General features: G+C 45.8%; 3 protein-coding genes across 40 annotated transcripts; 2 read left to right on the top strand and 1 right to left on the bottom strand.

Moving 5' to 3' along the window:
- Nucleotides 1-1,179: 1,179 nt before the first annotated feature.
- LOC125506576 (translation initiation factor IF-2-like) lies at nucleotides 1,180-9,516 on the bottom strand. 33 transcript variants are annotated; one of them, XR_007282711.1, is made up of 6 exons: nucleotides 8,774-9,516; nucleotides 5,252-5,382; nucleotides 4,773-5,092; nucleotides 4,529-4,640; nucleotides 3,318-4,453; nucleotides 1,978-2,574 (listed from the first exon to the last, which is right to left on the bottom strand). XR_007282711.1 is itself a non-coding variant. In XM_048671367.1 (2 exons), the coding sequence occupies exons 1-2, from the start codon at nucleotides 9,254-9,256 to the stop codon at nucleotides 5,362-5,364; spliced, it is 504 nt and encodes a 167-aa protein (XP_048527324.1). In that variant the 5' UTR covers nucleotides 9,257-9,516; the 3' UTR covers nucleotides 5,036-5,361. The 33 variants fall into 33 exon arrangements, 1 of the variants encoding a protein (XP_048527324.1); XR_007282715.1 differs by having other exon boundaries at nucleotides 4,529-4,628; XR_007282739.1 differs by having other exon boundaries at nucleotides 3,318-3,419; nucleotides 4,879-5,092.
- Nucleotides 2,581-7,688, top strand: LOC125506675. Of its 6 annotated transcripts, none has more exons than XR_007282749.1 (6): nucleotides 2,581-3,079; nucleotides 3,297-3,396; nucleotides 3,497-3,551; nucleotides 4,868-5,009; nucleotides 6,984-7,093; nucleotides 7,198-7,688. XR_007282749.1 is itself a non-coding variant. In XM_048671434.1 (6 exons), the coding sequence occupies exons 3-6, from the start codon at nucleotides 3,546-3,548 to the stop codon at nucleotides 7,518-7,520; spliced, it is 363 nt and encodes a 120-aa protein (XP_048527391.1). In that variant the 5' UTR covers nucleotides 2,581-3,079; nucleotides 3,297-3,396; nucleotides 3,497-3,545; the 3' UTR covers nucleotides 7,521-7,688. The 6 variants fall into 6 exon arrangements, 2 of the variants coding, with proteins under 2 accessions (XP_048527391.1, XP_048527397.1); XM_048671434.1 differs by lacking the exon at nucleotides 4,868-5,009 and having other exon boundaries at nucleotides 7,198-7,283; nucleotides 7,360-7,688; XR_007282746.1 differs by having other exon boundaries at nucleotides 2,581-3,396; nucleotides 4,877-5,009.
- A 5,726-nt stretch (nucleotides 9,517-15,242) lies between the features above and the next one.
- On the top strand, nucleotides 15,243-16,820 carry LOC125529455 (cytochrome P450 71A1-like). Its single transcript, XM_048693900.1, has one exon. The coding sequence runs from the start codon at nucleotides 15,243-15,245 to the stop codon at nucleotides 16,758-16,760; it is 1,518 nt and encodes a 505-aa protein (XP_048549857.1). The 3' UTR covers nucleotides 16,761-16,820.
- The last annotated feature ends 5,477 nt before the right edge of the window (nucleotides 16,821-22,297 follow it).

Raw genomic sequence — 22,297 nt, 5'->3', positions numbered from 1 at the left:
AAATTGATGCATATATTTATGGCTTTATAAAGATGATTACGAAAGGCAGCGCTCGTATATTGAATACAAATGCTAATGATATGTTGGGCTCTCTAGGAGTCCTGATGTAATCGTGCTGAGGTGCCTCAAGGGGCCCTCAACACATGTTAGGATAGTGCTTTATGTTGTATATTATTTTGACTCCATTGCGACTGTTTATAATCGGAAAGTGGCCCATCGTCGGCTTCCACCCTTTTGTAGGGTGTTTCCGTACTAACAAGACAACCCTTAGCCGATGTCTCGGTGCCCGAAGGCGGTTGAGTTAGCGGAAACGAGGCAACCAAATATGGGAGTTATAATTTTCACTTAGTCATAGGAGCTTAAAGTTGGGAGGCTAGTTACTAGCCCCCCGTTAGTGTTCGGCGTCAGCTGAGGTCAAACCATTAACACTCCGGCCAATTTTATGAAAGGCCATCGTTAACATGGGGTAACCTCTATCGATGTATACTTTGACACGGTCATCAGATCGCTGACCAGTTTGCGCTCATTGTGACAGTCAGTTTTCAGCTTTCTCCACTGAGCTACTTGACGAGTTAAACCTGAAGTACAATCGCAGAGGTTCTCGCTTTACCCTTAGCCGAACAATCGGGAGCGTAAGGGGTAAGCACAGGAGCCGGGCAACCCAACTATTGGCCGAAGGCACAATTCAAAACCGATGCATATGAAGCAATATCCGAGAGCGTTTTGCCGATGACTCCATGGAGCACATGGGCTTTTGGTGGGTTCGGTTTAGCTGCAGCCCCCTATTGATATTGCCGATGCTTTAAAGGCGTCTGGCGTTGCACTGTTAGTGTTATGCCGGAGACACACAAATAGGTTAAAAGTGTCATAAGCTTGGAAAACCCAAAAAAATTAGCAAAAACTTTACGCCCGAACTAAATCAAGTTTTTTGGTGCCAATCTGAAAATTGGTCTTAAAATTAGTTTGTGCTTTCGTCGTGCTTTAGCATGATACATCCGATCTCCAGACTTCAAGCGGGTCAGCCTTCGGCTTCAACCTCCTATCTTGAACGTGTAGTGCTCTTCACGCTAGTTCAGTGAACTGAACTCGAGCGGCTTTAGAGACAAATCAGACTATCCGGCTATTGACTACACACTCGCGTCGGAAAAAAGAGTAGTGGAAAAAGAGTTTGCAACGATCAAGAAGAAAACACATTTATTATAAAACGACTCATATAAATTTAAGAGCCCCAGTTAACATGGGAAACAAAGTGTTTTAACAAACATCATTTTTAACAACTAACTTTTTAACAAGCAACCTTTTGTTTAACACAAATGTAATGCTTGGTTGAACCAAAATAAATAAATTTTAAAAATTTGAGCACAAAAGCGACTTAGCTGCTTAATGTGCTCGATGTTGATGACATGGTCCGAGCTTGTAGCGGGTCGAGGTCCCAGCCCCCAAGTCGGTCCTGATATGCCCGAGCGAAGAGCTCGGCTTGATGAAGCGACATCACAACACTACCTATGTGTCAAAGCGAAGCCACTAGTCTAGCCGAGGTGACGTAGCAGGTCAGCAGAGTGACGCCGAAGCCCTCGGAGTAGGTCGCTAAAGTGATGTCGAAGCCTTCGGTCTAGCCGAGGCGATGCGCCAAGGTGACAATACAACTTGGTCGACAGAGGCGGGACGGCGACGTCGGCGCGCTGAGGTGAACGCTTGACGGAGCCAAAGCCAATTACCTGCAGCATAAAATAGTGCCAGTTGAAAGTAATAAAAAAATAGTAATATATATATATATAATCTCTACTTAATTAATTTAAGCAGAGTAAAAAAAGGGTTAAAGGGATATAGCCTGGGCGACAAGCTCCGCTCGATAATGTTAGCACCGCGTGGTCCTTATTTATAGAGCAGAGCATATTGTGGAGTAGTGCTTGCCGGACGACAGATAAAGGGTCCGGCTTGAATTGACGGTTGTAGTATGGACACGGTTAGGTACACCACAAACGCCGCACAATTGTGTCACCAATTGATTTTTTTACGAACAACGGTACAATGAAAGTCCCAAAAGTACTCAAGAGCACTTTAACTAAGCAATCTTATCAAGGACAAATATCACTTGAATGTTCGCGTGAAGCAGTAATAATATGTACGTAGAGTACTAATACTAGTTTTGGAAAACTACATCTCATGGGCGGGTGTGATTGATCTTCTCCTGTGAATTGTACTATTGTACTTTGTTTCACAAGAAAGTAAAACCAAACTAGCTCTATCATTACGATGCTCCAACAACACCCGACGCTTGGTAGAACAGGAGCGGCAACAACCTTGGGACTTGTAGTTATACTCTATAATTGTGAGGAAAACCAGCACAATGGATCATTAGACACTACTTGAATAATAATGATGATGATGATGATGATGATGATGATGATGATGATGATGATGATGATAATAATAATAATAATAATAATAATAATAAAGAGAAGAGCAGATGATCATCCCTGCCCACGCGTTGTCTGACCTGGGCTGCTTCAGGCTGCTCGGGTCGCTCAGGACCCGGGATCGCGTGGGGCACAAGGCCAACGCTGAGCCGACCTGTTCGGCAAAACATGATGCTTAGCAGCGTCCGACGTATAAATTCTTTGATCCAATCTAAGGTCGAAATCAATCTTGGACGAGCCTATGAGATCTAAGAGAAAAAATAACATCTAAATTATTCGATGGCAGACGTAACAATTTGAAGAGAAATCGACAACGGATGTCGTCATGCATGCCTGGGTCACCCCGATCTCCTAGTCATGAGTATTATTTTTCCAGTCTCTACTCCTAATAAAGCAGTTGGTAGTCTCCGCTGATCAATTTTTATCCCATCATTTTCGTCCGGTTTTTTTCCATAGGTTAACCTTCGTAGGTTATTTTGGTTCCGTCCACCACCTCCCCTCCGCTGGGTTTTCCGTCGCGACAGAACCAATCCCTCGCTAGCCCTACCTCATCTCCCGTCTCCAGTCGCAGCCGCCGCCGCACCCCAACCCAACCCCGCCGCCGCCCCCCTCCCTCATGGCTCTGCTTCCTCCTACCCTGCCCCCCTCACGTGGGTGTGGTGAGCTTCCTACCCCTGTGCACATCTCATCTAATCTCATCAAATCTAGATTTCTCTGGACGTATTTATTGTTCTGGACACAACTTGGTTCTCTTTAGTTTGATGTCACTCCTTTCCTGCCGGAGTGAGTCAGTCAAATACTCCTACTAGCAGTATAAGATGTTTGCTGACTTTGAAAAATGATAGATAGTAAAAAAACGCTAATGAGGTTGTGCAGCGGCGGACGTATGACTGCTACCTGCACAAGCGGATGGCCCTGCGAGCCAGACCAACCTCCAGCTGCTGTGGCGTACCACGGGTAGATTTATCCCAACGAGGTATGCATGTGCACAATCATCATCTGAAACATATTGATGCAAATGCTTGGTGCTGCGTGCATGCATATATACATCTAAACAGAATTACGGTGGGATGCAGGAAACAAGGAGCCCAAAAATTAAATTAAAACAAATCGACGCCAATAGCGATGGGGGTGAGTAAGCTATTCATATTTCTTTTCGTCTGTGGATGCATTGATGGTTTGTATTTCACATTTTGTTTTATTATTATTGTTATATACATTATGGTCTTGTTTCTTGCGGTCATACACATTAACTTTGCAGTCACGTCTTCACATCACATTTGACCTGCAGCAATTGGTTGTGTGTGCAATGTACATGTCTAAATTTTGTTTAGGTGGATGTCACGCATGCTTTAGTTGTATAATCCCTAAGGTTATTGCTTGATTGTCAGCTTCCAGGTATAATGACTTTTCTGTGGTATAACCCTTCATATTATTACCCGCAAAAAAAAACCTTCATATTATTAGTTGACCGTTTACATGTTTGAATTACCTTTACCGTCATGCTAAAGCCTAAAAGGTAGTCAGGTAGAGAGTCTCAAGTCACCATTCGATCAAAAACTATTTAGTAAGTTGTTGTTCTCTAATTTCTCAGCGAATGAGCACAAATTCAGAAGGGTACGTACACAAAAGAGCCCATGTACAAAGTCTCTACTCTTTTACCAGGCTATCCACCATCTACACAGCAGGATTCACAAAGCCATGTGGATGCTACCAAAGTGATAAAATTTGGATGTTTTTGGAAATATAGCATCACAGGCCCAGTAAGGGGAAAAAGCCAACATCATGAAGAATGCATTAGGTTAATGATTTTACCTTGGGGTTATAATCTGCATTACGTGCCTAGAGAGCTATTTGCTTTCAAGTCCAATTTACAATCCAGGCGCTGACCGTCGACACAATATTCTTGTCATCAAATCAGACATCAGAAAGCAGAGTACACCCAGGAGAAATCAGACTAGGAAATAGCTCTGGCTCATACCGTCAAGTAACCATATAAAATATCATTTCCAACACAAGGAAAGAGATAAGTTCTGGGAAAGAAAGAATAAAAATATCATACATGATAAAATAGTGCTGAGAGAACAGATTTCAACTTAGTAACTTACACTTCAGAAAGCGTCGTGAAAATATGTGAGACCCTCAAGCTTGATAGCTTCTTGATGTAATGGTTCTTTGTGTTTGTCCTTCCATTCAAGACAAATATACCTGGTCAAAAACCTAATGGTTGAAAAACATATGTACTGATCAATTAGTGAAACAAAGTTGTATCACTGATGCTGTGTTTTTCATTGAAGCAAAGTATGACAATGTACTAATCTAATAGTGCAGATGTAGATTATCTCGCCTAACCTGATCGCATGCTTCAAAGTTAGATTTTGGCCCAGTATATATTTAATGTGTACAGTTCACAGAAATAATAATGGTTTATTTTATTTCGTTACAAGCGCCGACAGACCATGACGCTTGAAGATATGGAGGCGACAAATCTGTGCCGATCCCCTCTTGGTGATAACTCTAGCCGAGCCCCTCTTGGTGACATTCCTAATCTTGAGCATCCTTCCCAAATGACTCCAGTGCCCGTGCCAGGTAATTGCGAGCATAATTTTTTGTTGTTGATCTCATTGGGGCATACATATAGTTGATACGGCTTTTCTACTGTTAAATTCTTGCTGCAGAAATACAAAAATTATATACAAATCAGAATGAACATCACAACATGTTCTTAAACACAATGGTGTTAGCACAAAAAAATCTAGCTAACAACAGGAACTACGGTTTTAACCCAGGCTATTAACTAAGGTAAGGGAGAGAATTTAACTGGAAATTACCTCTTGGTGCAAGTAGTACATGTGCTTTCAAGAGGAGCCAACGATGCGGCCAACCATGCTTAAAATGATACACAGTGCAAATCCCACGCCTCTGGATTCCTCTTACTTCATCAGCTCACTTGAGTAATGCCCTGCTTGTTTAGCAAATAAATTTTAGTTGTGTCTGGAAGATGATACATAGCTGTCTATTATATCATGAAGAGCATGGCTCCAATGTATTTCAGGTACTTATGTCTAGCTTCAACAGATGGCATCTCTAATACTTCTGAATCTTTCTTTTTCCGGATAATGCATCTGTATGTCTGCATTCATATGCTTATGTATATCCTTGAATCCATTTTAGTCAAACATTGCGATCAATAGCTCACAAGGAAAAAGAACATTGTACAGTAGAAGAGGCATATGTGAATACATTGCGCAAATAACTGACACCAGTTTTCTGAACTAGCCTGGTGGTACTTCAGAACAACATTGTATTCTCCAAAAATATGAAGGCATGAAAAGAAGTATTCTACACTTTGGAAATTCAGAGGTTAATTGGCTACATTGGTGCAATACCTATCGGCCTGGGGTGGCCTATCATGGAGATCGACGAGGCAGCAGCGCGACTGTGCTCAGCGCAGTTTGAGTGGGGTAGAAGACAGGGCTCGACGACAAGGGCGCCGTGGTCTTCCCACCCACATCCGGACGGTACAGCTACGTGGCCGGCATGTACGGAGAGCCGTGAGCCCTTCTGCAACTACCATCTGGTTCTGGCTGCCCAGGATGCCAGACCGGCGGGCGCGCGGGATTGGCGTCGACACGGCGGCGTGAGATGTTGACGGGGAGAGAAGGAGGCCGGCGACGCCGTCGCAGGGAGAGGATTGTGCGGGCGGAGCTGTGGCGTGGAGGAGAGATGGCGGGGCAACGCCCTGGCGGGGAGAGGAAGGGTCGGGCGACGCCGTCGATGGGAGGGGCGCCATCGACTGGAGTGGCTATGAGGGGGAGAGAGTGAGAGGAACTAGCCGATGTCCTGTGCATCGAGGATAAGCATGCTTTTTTAGGGGATAAGACTTTTTTTAGGAGGGGGCAAGGCTGTGTGGGTGGAAAAAATAGTTCGTTGTTCCACTCTTGTTTATATATGTTTAATATTAATATATAAAATATTTTTATACAAAAACACAAAAAATCTAAACACAGGAATTTTGCAATAGATCCGAACGGATCCTTTGCCATTGGATCTGAATCCTATGTTGGTTGTACGTCCGCTCGAACTGCCTTTTTATTCCTTGTTTGCTTATGTCCCCACTAATCCAGTGATCGCCCACACTCCCGCCAAATCCCTTGATTGCCCGCACTCCTGATTTTTTAATGATTGATGGCGGAAAACAAAGGTGGGGATTGAGAAAAATATGTTGCGAACAAGGGTAATAGTACCCACGATCCATCAGACTGCAATTGGAGGGCACAACCATCTCAGCCAACTTAACTTTCAATTTGTTCAACGCTTGTGCTTTTCGTAATTGGGAGTCTCCAAGTTTTGATTCAATTTATTAGAATGATTGCTACTATCTGCTTGATGAATGGAATGTGAAGATTATATAAAACAGTAGGATTTTCAGTTTGTATGCCCGTCCAGTAACTAAGTTTTTACAGGTTTCATGATAGAGTAATTGTGCCAATGTGTTATACTTTCTAATTACTTTTGCAGTGCCATTTAATTGTTAAATTTTCTATTGGGCATGCTTCTCAGATCCAAGGCATGGAGAACTCCAAGGAGTTTGCTGACAAGCTGTTCGGGATATGTCGAGGCAGAGGAACATTGAGCCGGATGAAGGCATTAACAAGGATCGGCTCAGAGAGGTCTAGACGGAGATTACTGACCACATCTTGGACTAAGCTATGTTCAGTTTAAGTCAATCTAACATACTGATAAAAAAAATCCTTTGGGTGTCTCACATTAACAGGTGGAACATGAACATTGATGGGATGCTCACAGAAGATGAGGTCAAGAAGGTGGCTACGCAAATGATCACAGAGAAGACTACTGCTGGTTCGTCTTCCCCGCCCTTTAAATATGTTCACGTCTGCACATCAATCTATCGATATTGTTTGGGATATTTTTCCAGGGCCTTTTGATCGACCATGCCATTCAAAAAGCTCTTTAGTGCAGTTTGCAACAACAATAATCAGAGGATTGGTCGTTTGTAAGGGTGGATATCTCAGAGGTGGCTGCCACCCGGATTGGAATTTAATTCAATCTATTTCCCTGTCTGAAGTTCCATACTAGATGTATGTTCCTGTGATATGATTTGTTTATGGAGATGGAGAGATGTGACTTTCAGAGTGACATAAATTCAGAGTCCTTCTATTGAAATCTAGAGGATCGGTTGCATTTTTGTTGAGGTACTAGAAGAACTTTGTTTTGTGTTAACAATGGTGTCCTTTTGTGCATTGATATTCCCTGAGTGCCCACTGCTATGTTGTAGTTCCTTTTCCAACCAAGTTATTGTTGTATTCATTTTGACAGAACCGATACCAAGTGTACACACTTTGCGATTAAACCAAAGACATCAAAGCGCTAAGAGCGCACTGAATTGTTGGACCGAAAAATATATAGATAATTCATCTGTCAAGCATCGGAAACTAACCCACTATGACAGTCACATGAATAGATACAAAAATTGCCAAGCAATCTGCAAAGTATATACAAACTGATCTGTATGAATACCACAAAAAAGGTTGTGCCTGCGTGAGGACTGCATTCGCAGTGTGGGCAAAGAATCGATTATAGAATCTGTGCAGTTCTTGCGAGGTATTCTGAAGAATTTAAATCAGCGGCAATGAGTGGCGATCATGAAGCAGGAAAAGGTGTGGGTGCAATTGTGGTACAGCAGCCCCGCTGCCCCACCACGCAGCACTTGCATTGGACAGAGCCGGCCTTGGGATCAATCAAACTAAATTCTGTAGCCTCGTACTTGGAGCAAAAGGGTAAATATTCTGCAGGTGCCGTCGCAAGGGACGGCAGAGGGCATGTTGTTATTTCTATCTAAATGTTGTGTAGTTCTTGCGAGGTATTCTGAATATTCTGCAGGTGCTGTCGCGGGTGTTGAGGAGGCCGAAGCAAAAGCAGCCCTCATTGGGTTGCATGCTCTCAAGGATCTATAGGGCCCTGTGATTTTGGAACTTGACTGCCAAATTCGGATTAAGGAACTGATGACAGGGAAGCAGTCCCTCTCCCCCTGCTATGGACTGCTAAGAGACATCAAGCAAGCTAGCACTAACAAACTTCTCGGATCATAGTATCAGTAGCGTGGGGAGATTGTGCAATGCCCTTGCTGATGAGCTTGCAGCGTTGGCCAAGAATTCAGAACACCAGGAGAGGATTGCGGACGTACCGGACTGCCTCCGCCCGCTTATGATCTCTGAATTTGTGGTTTCAGCAGAGTAGCTTTACTACTCTGAATCTCAAAAAGAAAAAGGTTGTGCCTCTCCCTGGGATAATCATGGCAATTTCAAGGGGTAAAATTAAGGGAGAATTACCGGTAGGGGATAGAGCCAACGGCGGCCGCGTTGGAGCCCACGACGTTCACCACGACCATTGAACGCGGAGACGGTGCCCCCGCCGGCCTCAAAGTTATCGTCGCCGTCTGCTTCCTCACCCTCGAAGAGCCTCCATGATGCTGGACCCCCGCCACCCCTGCGTAAGCCACCGGCAACCGAAGCCAACAGGACCTCGCGTGAGATGAGCTCCTCCCGTGGTCTTGCGCCGCCGTCGGCCCGCGAGTCACCGGCCACCTCGCCGGAGATGAGCACCGCCGCGGATCCGGCCGGAACGGGACCGGATTGAGCACCAGCGCCCGGATCAATGAGTCCCTGCGTCCGTCGTCGCGGCGCGCCGCACCCAGCTCGGCGGAGCCCCGAGCCCCGCGCTGCACCTCTCCTGCATCCCCAGCCTACACTTATCCCGGTGCTCGAGGCCGCCACCATTGGGGCCGCTCCTCTTACTTGAGCGTCCTTCGCCATGGACCTATCGTCCTCCTCCAGCCGAGGCTGTTGCGGGACCAGCGGCGATCTTCGTCGCGCGGCAACTGCCGATGCATGCAACAAATGCGGTGGTCGATGGTCGGAGTCGCACGGTTGCGGCAGGAGCTCATCGACGCGCGCGGCGGATGCGCCGGGGGGAGGGAGGGGAGACCGGGAGCGAGAGAGGTTGAGTGAGTGGAGAGGAGAGGAGAGACCGAGAGAGTACTGGGGGATAAGGTAGCGTTCCGTTTGGTGCCGAATGAAACAAACTTTTGTTTTCTGAGAATTCCTTTTTTTAGGTGTTATAGATTGGGGGCTGGTAGGGCCGTGCTGGATAGCTAATTTGGGCCTTGGATCAGCAACGTTTGCTCTACGACAAAATATAGATAATTAAAGTATATATATACCTCACAAAAAATTTAAAGTATATATATAATTATACATTAAACATGGTTCATACAAATAAATATTTTTATACTTACTAGATATATTGAGAGTATCACAAAAATATTGAGAGAAGAAACCGAATATACTTGGTTTATGTTGGTTTGCTTGCATGTTTTTATCTTTTGTTGGACAATTTTCCATAGCGTATATAAATAATTTAAAATGATTTAAGAAAGTTTAGATGACTACTTATTTATATATGAACATCATTGTTGGTTGTTTTCCCCAAGAGAAATGCAACATCTTTTTTTAATAATATGAAAAAGGTTTTCTTTTTTACAACATAAAACAGTTGTGTTAGTTTCACTTTTATTTTTATTATACATTATATATTTTTATTTATATGATGCAGTAGAAAATTTCATTTATATTTCATCGGAGATAGAAAGTGATACATGATAATACAAAAAGGTGTATTTTTTATATTTTTTTCAGAATATAGGAGAGATAGATATGTATTTTGGAGATGCACAAAAAGAATCCATCGATAAAGGTTCCAAAGAGACACCGTTGAAAAGGGCCAAAAATTCACGAGTTTTTACAACATAATGATGTGAAAGCGGTGATATCACATAACAAACCAAAAAAAAGGATGCCAATTTCAATGTTATCGTACAAGGTATTTTTCAATATTATTATTGATCTTTTCTTTGTCATATTTCCTTTTGTATTCAACTAATTTGGCTCATTTTGTTTACTAATTTGGCTCATTTTTGTATCATGTCGACAGACTATGTTTGTATCCCTAGAGATATTACGCTCATCAAAATAATCATGTCTGCCTCCAAGAAAACCAAGTTCGTGGACATTGCAAGTGAAGTGGACTTCAATTATTAATTAATTGTGTCCGTGTTATATTGTTTGTATGTGTAAAATTTAACATGCATTATCTTTATATAACTCTTACAAAATATTTCAAGAGCCCGTGTCAACGCACGGGCATTCGACTAGTAGTACTAGACTCCCACGTAAGGAGGAATCAATAAATAAACAGGATCGAGATGGACTCTTGACTAATTAGATCAAGATGGATTATTACTAGTAGTACTCGACTCCAAGGAATCAACAGGTACTACCACCAGTTGATGCACATTGAGGAGTGATTAGATCCGCGTGTGTGTGCGTCTCTTTGACCACCACCCATGAAACATGAAGACACCGGACATCAGACGCCGCCTAATAGATTGGAACGGCAGAGTAGGGAAGATCAACACGAACTGTAAACAAAAACTCCATGCAAACCAACAGGAATAATTCTCACAAAAAATAATTGACGAGGAACAAATTTAACTGAAAAAAGAACACCTAACATGAAGACACCGGACATCAGACGCCACCTAATAGATTGGAACGGCAGAGTAGGGAAGATCAACACGAACTGTAAACAAAAACTCCATGCAAACCAACAGGAATAATTCTCACAAAAAATAATTGACGAGGAACAAATTTAACTGAAAAAAGAACACCTAACATGAAGACACCGGACATCAGACGCCACCTAATAGATTGGAACGGCAGAGTAGGGAAGATCAACACGAACTGTAAACAAAAACTCCATGCAAACCAACAGGAATAATTCTCACAAAAAATAATTGACGAGGAACAAATTTAACTGAAAAAAGAACACCTAACATGAAGACACCGGACATCAGACGCCACCTAATAGATTGGAACGGCAGAGTAGGGAAGATCAACACGAACTGTAAACAAAAACTCCATGCAAACCAACAGGAATAATTCTCACAAAAAATAATTGACGAGGAACAAATTTAACTGAAAAAAGAACACCTTATTTGGCATGGGTTGAAGATCTCATCGTTCCGTGGCAACACCTAATATGCTTTCAATGAAAGCATCAATGTCGGTTCTAAATCCGGCATATCTTGACTAATTTTTATGCATTATTATTGTAGATGCTCATTATTTCACACAGATTAACTACACACTCTGAAAGGCCGTATTTGTGAGACTACCTCAAGAGATTACCGAAGGAAGACTCATGAAACCTGTAGAAAAACTTGATAAGTCTTCAAGATGGCTCAACTCCGGCAGGAGATGGCGAACTTCACCCAGAGGCTAGGAGAATGCTTATCTAAAGCTTTCTAAACTTGTTAATCATGGCCCGACTCATGGTTTTGTTGATCATGGTATACTTCATATATTTATAATGGATTAAGGGCCAATTCTTTTGACGGCTTACAAAATAAGCCGTCTCTTCCATAGGTTTTTTCATAAACCGCCTATCTTATTCATTCGGGCTTCTAAAATCGTAATGAGATAACTAATTTAGAAGTCTCGACATATTTAGGGGGCAACTAAATTTTTAGCTAGGGAGAGGCAGTTTATTTTTTAAGCCGCCCAAAAGAACTGACCCTAAATGGTGAATCAAAATATGCTCTTGATTGGAACCGAATTGGCTTTCGAGTTTGTTGGATCAGTTGAACTTGCAGCAGCGGGAGCAAATCTTATTCCTTTTTTGGCGAGCTTTGGCATCTAAGAAATGACTTAATTTTCAGAACGGGTAAGGAGTCCATTACTAACTTGGCAAACTTCTTGGAAAATTATTGGTCCTCTTACACAGCCAATCATGACTCTATTCCATTGGATTCTTGCAACAAAGGTAAGAATAAGGTGAGAGGTGTTATTGTGGATTTTGCTCTAGTGAAAGAGCATGTGGTGTGGAAATCGCTTCCTGCTGACTATATCAAGATCAATGCTGACGCTAGTTTTGTGGCTAGTATTAATGCCACTAGTGTGGGGGTTATTGCTAGAAATTCGATTGGCGAAATTATCATTTCTTCATGGGACTTTATTGGCCAGTGTACCAGTGTCAATGAAGCAGAGCTCCACGCCTGCCTAGCAGGACTTTATATCGGTATTGCCCTCAACCAGTCTATTATTTTGGAGAATGACTATGCTTTTGTACCTTCTTTTCTTGCAAATGAAAAGCTTGACAGATCCCCTCTCGTTGATCTGAAGAAAGTCTTTGAGTATCGCCAAGTTGTTCCAAAGTTTGAGTTTTTCAAAATATAGTTTTAGTAGTAGGTCCGATGTGTTAACTCTGTCCCACCCTGCATGGCGTATGCTATAACGCATGATTGTAATAACCTTTTTATTAATTAATTAATATATGGGGTGTTTAAAAAAATATGCTCTTGATTGTAGCAATAGGACTATTCATGTCTTTGACTGTAGAGGAAGGTGAATGTCTTATACACACCATAGTAACTACCAGCGGTCCAGGCTCTTCATTCGCCGAGGAAGAGCTCATTTGCTTCGATGACGATGATGATTATGAGGAGGGTGGTCGTCCAAGGGGAAGAAACCAATGTGCGGCAACGGGGAGGACATCATCCATGTGTTGTCCTAGGGGTCTTCCAAGGGCAAGGAGCCCGTGATCATCTCCGGCGATGAGTAGTAGTTCGTTTTTGCTAATTACCCTACTTTCTCTAGTAGTTGATACCATGCGATGTTTAACTATGTTATGTTTATTTCAGTTATGCATAATGTGATGTTTAAACATGCACTATCCACTTTAGTTATCCAAATCAGACTCAATGGCTATGTGGTTGCTGTTAAACCTGTTGTAGTTAACATGCCTTTTAATATTTAATAACTTTGTTGGCTTACTGGGATGTTAAATATTCACAATCGATCTATTAATGATAGTGTGGCAGTTTTATTTTCTTTCAGTTTGTACTTATGTGGGGCGATAATGGGAGATGTAGTGTACCATCGAGATTAGCTTCATCAAATGGCTTATACTAAATCATTGTGCAATTACAATCTACTTTGTAATACATACTGTTTGCATGTGTGTACATATGTCAGAGGTATAGATCCACACTCGAGATCCACCCCTCGACCTTTTTTATGCATAAGGCAATGAGATATTAATGAACATAAATCAGTTAAGGAAACTAAGAAAGATGGTAAGTATGAGACACTGATGATGACAATTAAACTCTTTGTTTACGTTTTATCCAAGACCATGTGAACTTTAGGATGATAAAAACTATGAACTTTCTTTTTCCTGCCCACAATGAGTATTTAGGCAACAATATCTGAATATTTTCATTATATTGATTCTCAAACCAGTTTACTGAAGGTTACCTTGAACAACATGATTGGTGCTGACGCAAACAAAACTAAAATATTTCACTTGATGACTATAATGAATTAGAAGTATTCCTCAAGATGGTGAAGGATGAGCGGACGATCATCACAAGGGGTTGCATTAAAGTTATGTGCGCCTTTGGTATGAAGGAGCACACAATATGGTCATTCAACTTCTTCGTCTAGACCAACAACACAACGTTTTTCTGGTATACACGCCGCCTTACAACACATAATGAGAGTTACCCACACTGGTAAGATGGTCTTTCTCGGTCTTAGCGATCACAAGCAACTATCAGCAAGCCATGGCGAAGATAGTTGTGACAGAGGAGGCAAGATGGCTGAAGCCGGACCCAAAGTTTGTCAAACTTAATGTGGACGCAGGCTTTTTTACGGACGAAGGAGTTGGAGCTACGGCAGCAATTATTAGAGATAAACGAGGTATTTTTCTCACAGCTCAATGTAACTTTATCCCCTATGCAGCGGACGCAATGTCATCAGAGACAATGGCGATGAGAGACAGACTAAACTTGACAAATAGCCTAGGGTTCCAGCGAGTTGAAGCGGAATCCGACTCGCTAACGGTGATCAACTGCTGTTTCGGTCAGAGTACTTGGTAGGACGCGGCGGCAGCGATATTTGCAGAATGTATGGACCTACCTTGATTGAGAAGGTCAAGTTTAAGCATTGTTTTCGATCATCAAATCAAGCGCCACATGTTCTAGCTAGGTTTAGTTATTGTAATAAAGTTTCTTCTAGTTGGACCGACGAGTCTTCATATTGTCTGGTGAGCAAGCTCGTAGATGATGTATCTCTAGTGATTAATCAATAAAGCTAGCCATGATGGCCTTTCTTAAAAAAACACAACGTTTTTCGTCTCTTTAATGCTGCTATGGTCCTTGTTTTAATTTGGTGCTCCTGTAATGTTTGAATGTATGCTATTGTGATTTGAATTATGCAATGGTGGTTGAACCTGTGTAGATTGAATATGCACGCTGAATATGAAACATGCGATTGCCTATTTTCGAATACAAATTCTGAAGAATTTCCAATTGTAGGAATTAAATTATGGAAACAGCCCAGTTGTGCTGGTCGTTACAGTGCACACAGTATTCAAAAACGAAACGTGCGCGATGAACCAGCTCACATGCTTTAACTGCGTTTGGTACCGTTGGAAGTTCACCGATACCATGCGATGTGGTTGACGGGTGATCTTTAGCCATGCCGTAATGCTCGAAACGCAGGGGTTAATTAAGTCGGGCTCTCTTCCTCCGTGTACTGCAGGTGTGGCGCCTACAACTTGTACCGTACTAGCAAGGAGTAAAATCGATCGCTACAAAAAGGTTCTCGTTCGGGAGTTCGTACGTTTCGATTACACTCCGTCCAGTGCAGCTAGGCTAGGGCGCTAGGCTAGGCAGCAGACATGATGACCGTCCCGCTTGTTGTCGCGCTGTTCAACTCGCCCTTCGTCCTCACCACCCTCGCCTTCCTCCTCTTCACCCTCCTCGTCTCCAAGACGCGCAGCAATGTTGCTGCCCGGGGAACGTTGCCTCCGTCGCCGCCCAGCCTGCCAGTCTTCGGCCACCTTCGTCTACTCGGGAGCCTGCCGCACAGGAGCCTCCGGTCACTGGCCGCGTCCTACGGCCCGGTCATGTACCTACGCCTCGGGCGTGTGCCCACCGTCGTGGCGTGCTCCGCGGCCGCCGCGGAGGAGGCCATGAAGACCCGCGACCTGGCCTTCGCCAGCCGCCCCAAGCTGTTCATGGTCGACCGGTTCTACTACGGCACCGGCGGCATCGGCTTCGCGCCGTACGGCGAGCACTGGCGCCAGGCCCGCCGCGTCTGCGTCACCCACATGCTTAACCCGCACCGCCTCCTGTCCTTCAGGCGCGTCCGGGGGCAGGAGGTCGCCGCCCTCGTCGACCGGGTGCGCCGCGCCGGTACCGTCGTGAACCTGAGCGACAACCTCATCGTCTACTCTTTCACCGCCATCTCTCGCGCCACCTTTGGCGACACGGACTACGGGATCGACGGCGAGGAGGGGGGAGCGAGGCTGAGGAAGGTGTTCGCCGAGATCGAGGAGCTTCTCGGCACGGCCCCCATGGGGGAGAAGGTGCCATGGCTGCGGTGGGTCGACGTCCTGACGGGACTGGAGCGGAAGACGAGGCGCGCGTTCGAGGAGATGGATGGACTGCTCGAGCGGGTCATCACGGACCATCGCCAAAAGAGCGGCGCCGGGGACAACGACCAGCGTGACTTCGTGGACGTGCTGTTAGGGGCCAACGAGCTCGACACGAACGGCATCAAGGCCATCATCCTGGACATGCTTGCCGCCGCCACGGATTCAACGTTCACGTTGCTGGAATGGGCCATGGCGGAGCTCATCAACCACCCGCAAGAAATGCGCAAGCTCCAGGACGAGGTCCGCACGGCCGTCGGCGACGCCGGCCACGTCACCGAGGATCATCTGCCGGATCTACGCTACCTGAAGGCCGTCGTCAAGGAGACCCTCCGGCTCCACCCTCCCACGCCGCTCCTCCTGCCCCGGGAGACGGTCGAGGACACCCAGCTGCTCGGCTACCACGTCCCGGCAGGCACGCGGGTGCTGATCCACGCCTGGGCCATCGGCCGTGACCCGGCGACGTGGGGCGACCGCGCCGAGGAGTTCGTGCCGGAGAGGTTCTTGGAGTACACCCACGAGATGGGGCAAGACTTCGCGTTCTTGCCCTTCGGCGCCGGGAGGAGAGGTTGCCCCGGGGTCAAGTTCGCCATGCCGTCCAACGAGCTGGCCCTCGCGAGCCTGGTGTACCATTTCGACTGGGAGCTAGCCGGCGGGAGGAAGCCGCCCGTGGACATGACCGAGCTGCACGGGCTCTCCGTGCGCCTGAAGACGCCTCTGCTTCTGGCTGCTAAACCGTGGTCAGGCCGTGGTGTCGAATGAGAGAAAAGCGTCTCTACATGCTTCTTCTAAGTAGTACGAACTAGCTCAGAGCTCGGATGATCATTATCGACCAAGTCTAGTAATGTACTCCTTCATGTATTGTTCACTTGTTAATTTCCTTACCCGTATTTGTTGAGCAGTAACTTCAAACTGGGACATGGCCTTTCAGTATCATTTCTTTTTGCACTCTGTGTGTACGCGTTTATAGCACCACTAATGGCAAATTGAAATAACTTTATTTTTTCTTAAAAAGAAGGATGACCCCCAGCCTCTACATCTGGGAGATGCATACGGCCATTTTATTGATTATTCTCGAGGACCTTACAAAGTATTACAACAATGTGCGTGAATTCACCATCTTGTCAACACATGCCACTACTCCTATCCAAAATGATGAATGGGTGCTAGCTGCGCCACTACCCAAACCACTCACCTAAGCCTAACATCAAAAGCCGGAAGCCGAAACATATTTGGAAGCCCCAGCCGAGCCACATACCGGGTCTGGGGCACAATCCGGTCAGACGCATTCGTGTGTCGCCGCCGCCATCTTCCATAGGTACGTCTTCAGATCATATTGAGGCTTGTACCTTGTCTGGCCACTTTGCCATCGACGTCACCATGACGCCAGACAGCAACCTCCTCCTGCGCGAGTCCATCTCCGTGGATCGGACGCCGAGCCTCCACAATGCCATGCCGCCGATATCCGCCGCCATCGATGTGTGAGATGAAGCACTGTTGCACCACCCCCCAGCCAGCACTTACTCCAAAACGATGCCCTCAGGAGGGAAAGCAATAAAACGCCATCATCGTCCGATCCGGAAGACCCAGATCTAGGGTTTCCCCCAGAGCATCCCGAGCCTGATGACGCAGACTGCAACGACGATGCCTTGACAAGGGCACGACATTTAAGACGCCGCCATCGTCCGCCATGACCGTAGTCGGTGCGATTTTCATCGGCAGTTGCTCCACCAGACGTGCGCCGACGTCGCTGGTCCCTTCAACCGTAGCAAACTCCAAAACAATGCCCTAAAGAGGGACCACGCCGCAAAAGCGCCGCCATCGCTCGATCCCAAGGAGATATAGGGTTTCCCCCGTAGTTGTCCGCGCTGTCAAGGGCCAGACAAGGGTAGAATCCTGCGGATCTGCCCAGCTGCCGACGAGTCGCACCCACCACCGTGCCGACGGTTGACCAGCGATCAATCCGGCCACGCCGCCGTGAACCGATCCGGTCACGCCGCCGCCGTCCCTGGCGGCCGCGAGGCACCAGATCGCAAGGCCTCCTGCCACAGGGAATTGACGTCACCGGCGCCGCCACCACCCGCCGTGGCGACCGGCCCACGCCAGCCCCACCCGAGCGAGAGGGCCCGAGTCCCCGCCGCCGCCGGCGACGGCTAGGCTTCACCTGGCCGCGCCCTTGGACGGCGGCGAGGGAGGAAGAGGAGGAGTGGGGGAGGTTCGGCGACGATGGGATCTGGGGCCTCCCGGTCGCCCACGCGGGTGGCGGCTCGGGAGGGAAACGTACGGGACGGGATGGGATCTCTTAAAAATAGGGGAGAATTTCACTTCCCCAGCCTCTGCACCAACTAAGGATGCATACGATCATTTTTAGTATGAGTACCAAGATAAACATGGTCCTCAGATTTTTTTTAAATGAATATCAAGATATTTTTTTATGAGTGGTTCCACCACACATCAAACCTGATCCTCAATAATGGGGAAAACCCCTGTGCATCACCTGTCAATTTTAGAAATTGAACTCGGATCGTTAGGCTGCACAACCGCATGCCCAACCATTGAGCCAAGGCTCTCTTTGCAAATTGAAATAACATTCTCAAAAAAAAAGTCAGACATGATTTGAAGCTATACGGTGGGTGGTATTGCAAAGAAGCAAGCCTGCAGTGTGTTGGGCAATCTTAGGGAAGCACAATTGGCCACAGTAGAAAAATAATTCGTACGGGAACATGTGGCTGGATTGAATCCTTGGCCTTTTTTTCTCGATAAAGGATGAAGTGCAAATCGAGTTCAAAGCTTTGTTTCAACTACATCTCGTAATCTAATGCATAACTTGGTAGAAAAATAATTCGATGTAATGCAAATGTGTGAAGCGATGTGTTCAAAATCAATACAATTACTGAACTACTACCATTCTTGAATTAAAAATGCACGCTACCAATGTAGCTAGAATTTTAAATTTGGACATTCGTTTGTTTATTTGCTGACTTGATCTCAACAAACAAATAACACCCTGTAATCATCACACGTCTCGAACAAATAACACTTCGTAATCATCACACATCTTGAGAGAAAACACTGTCTTTTCAAGCGTCAACACCAACAAGAAGGGGTGGATGCGCTTTGTTGTGTCGTTGGTGTTGTTGGATTTTCATAAAAAAATTGCTCCCTCTATTCCAACATATCATGTGTATTTTTTTTGAAAAATCAAACCTCTTTAAGTTTAATCAAATATGTACAGAAATATATCAATATTCATACTATCAAATCGGCGTCATTAGATTCATCATGAAATAATTTCATATTATATATATTTAGTATTATGGATGTTGATATTTTTGGCTCTAAATTTGATCAAAGTAAAAGGAATTTGACTTTTCAAACACCTTATATTTTGAAATTGAGGGAATATTTGGTTTGATTAGTGAGGGAGATGGTGGAGTGTGTTTTCTCTCTATTTATAATGTGGTGTTTGATGAGCCTTTCGCAGTGTATTCTATGTTAAGTGCTAACCAATCCACATTTATGTGGTGAAATTTTCTACGTCGGTGATTGCATGTACTATATTGGTGCTACAGTATCACATGGTGTTGCTTTTCTTTCTTGGTGGTGAGAGAATGCATGTGACGCCCCGAGACCGATGCTCGAGAAGACTTTCTTATGTTCCGGGTTTCTCCGTGTGTTTTCATTTGTGCCTGCTCTTTTAATTTTTTTTTTGCATTGCATCTTGTTATCATATCATCATGTCATAATCTTTTGCATCTCAACTAAATAATTTGTGTGAATCTTCGATCCATTTAAATCGAGGGAAGAGTGACTTCTCTTTATAACATACCCTCCCGATAGTAGGGAGCTATATAAAATATTCCATTCGTGTGGAATTACCTTGACACACTTGCAAAATATTTTCCCCATGCCTTCGTCCCATGCATCATCTCCTTCTCTTTTCCTTATATTTTCTGTCTTTTGCTAGTCCCATTTTCCCCTTCTCTTTTAGTGTCCATTCTTTTCTTATAAATTCTAGACCGTGCCAGGACCACTTCCTCCAATTTTCAGATCCTTTGGACTTGTTTTTGTAGGGTTTAAAAATGGCTCAAGTTTGAATTTAATTCAAACTTGAATTATTTTTCTATCTATAATATTTGCCGAGTCCTTTTTTTTCAAATTGTGCATAATGCAAGGACTCCAGATACATTCTCATATCTCTCTCACGCCTTCGCTTTATCTTTGAGCTTTTCCCACTTATTCTCTGTTTGAGGAAATTGTGAATAGAAGGAATAAGGGGGGAAGGGAGAGCCCAGCTCTAGCGGCAGCAATGCAGCCCAGCACCAGCAGCAATTGGGCTGGCCTCTAAGGCCCAGTCGCCCCAGGCCCATCCCGCCCTGTTAACCTAGCCTCGACCCACATCTCCCCTCGAACCCCTCCTCCTTTTTCGTTCCTCCCAGCGCCGCCAGGAGAGCACCGCATGGTCGCGCCGTCCGACTCCCATGTCCTCGATCTCCCCTCGAACCCTTTCTCTCGATCCGTGGCCTCCTCCCTCTGCTGCCCGGATCCCGCGCCGGCCCCTCCTTCCATCGCGCCTCGATCCGATCCCCTCCTGCCGCGAGCACCCGTCTCCAACGCCCGCGCCCGATCTCCCTCCGGCAGCCACGTCCAGCGCCGGCCCTGCCGCCGAGCGACGCCCGCTCTTCGGTCCGGCGTCCCGCGCTGACCCCATCGCCATCGTCCATCCTGTCGCCGGAGCCCGGCGCCTCTACCTCTCCTCTGCTCCCGCCTGCTTCACCTCCCCGTGCTCCAGTTGCGCAGACGTCCGAAGCTCCAAGTCCTCCGCCTCCGTTGTTTGTCCCAAGATCCGGCGAGGTCACGGCCGGACCCAACTCCGGTGCCCCGTCACCATCGGTGCTGACCTCCACCGCAGGAGCCGCGTCGTCGCTGCCCTGTTTCTGTTTTGTTCGCCAAGTCCCGCAGGAGGCCACGCGAGCCCGCGTTGACCACGTCGGTGTGGGTCCCTTTCGCCAGCAGCCGCACGTCACACATACCTCAAGTCCCAGCGGCCTCGTTCGCCTTTGCGCTAGCCCTGCTCCAGAACCACCAAGACCGTCCAGGATTCGTCAAGAACCGGTTCGAGTATGACTATCGCCAATACCCCGAGGACACCGAGTACAACTACATAGGGTGATGCATCAAGTTCCGGGGCTGTCTACATGGTAGTACCACTACCGTCGCCAAGACCAAGATGGCGCCAAAAGTACCAAGACAAACGGGAACGACTACCGAGGTCTCTCCAAGTTCGACCAAGATTGCCGTATACAACTACCGTCGACTCGGATTACGCCAAGTACACCGTCGGCCTTGGTTTCACCAAGACCACCTCGAGTACGACTATCATGACACCGATGACATGAACGTCTATGGAAACTCGTGCAACAATAAACATGTACCACTACCGTCGCCAAGTTTGTGAGAACCTCTACCGTCGCGAGAACGCCTACTTCCTCTACGAACTTGAATCTGTCCCGCTTGCACGCTTCGAAGGTATAACCTCGAGACGACGTCCGTGAACGAATGCTTGCGATGTTTGAGATGCTCGTGTCTGCACCGTGTCCATTGTCACTCGTTTCCTTGTCGCCAACTCGTGGGACACCTGGAATCCGGGAGCGCCCCACCATCTTCTGCACGCATCCGCACACTTCTCCTTTGCATCGGTATCTCAATCGAGTTACCGGAACCGGAACGTTGCCGTGGCACCGTTTTCGTTACCGTTGCCGTGGCACCCCTTTTCCTTTCCACCACAGTGACAAATGCTTCATAATGCTCATGCCAACTTTTTCATAAAATTGCATAAACTTGTTCATGTCATCCGCATCATGATAACAACAATTAAAATGTTTAAATTGTTGTTGCAATAAATTACTAAGGCATATGGGGATTTACCAGATTTGTTGTTTGTTATATTCGGCCCCATTTAAAATTGTTTAGATAGATAATTCCTTTATGTTTCACCTCTTGACATGCTTAACAACATTTAATATTGTTGGGTACATAACTGAGAGAGAACTAAATAAGTCATGTGGTGCTCCGTCAATATGCAACCCGTTGCATATTGACCTCCACTTAACTTGTAGTGTTGTTTGTGCACTTTGCCATGCCATGCTTCATTAAATCGGACATGCATCATAATTGTTTGTGCATCATGCCATGCTTATGTGGTGGTTGTTTACCATGATTGTTTGCTTCTTTCCGGTGTGGCTTCTTCGGGTTGGTTCCGATAACGTCGCGTTTGTGAGGAACCGTTCGACTACATC

Source organism: Triticum urartu, chromosome 1, assembly GCF_003073215.2.
Source record: "Triticum urartu cultivar G1812 chromosome 1, Tu2.1, whole genome shotgun sequence".
NCBI classification, from domain to species: Eukaryota; Viridiplantae; Streptophyta; class Magnoliopsida; order Poales; family Poaceae; genus Triticum; species Triticum urartu.
Note: the sequence above shows the minus strand (reverse complement) of the source record. Positions and strands in the feature narration are given on the sequence as shown.

Coding starts and splice junctions, on each gene's coding strand:
- LOC125506675 (XM_048671434.1), top strand. Junction 7,094..7,197: donor ACAAGGATCGGCTCAGAGAG/GTCTAGACGGAG, acceptor TCACATTAACAG/GTGGAACATGAACATTGATG. Junction 7,284..7,359: donor CACAGAGAAGACTACTGCTG/GTTCGTCTTCCC, acceptor ATATTTTTCCAG/GGCCTTTTGATCGACCATGC.
- LOC125506576 (XM_048671367.1), bottom strand. CDS start 9,256: ATGGCGAAGGACGCTCAAGTAAGAGGAGCGGCCCCAATGGTGGCGGCC. Junction 5,383..8,773: donor GTTGGCTCTATCCCCTACCG/GTAATTCTCCCT, acceptor CTAAACAAGCAG/GGCATTACTCAAGTGAGCTG.
- LOC125529455 (XM_048693900.1), top strand. CDS start 15,243: ATGATGACCGTCCCGCTTGTTGTCGCGCTGTTCAACTCGCCCTTCGTC.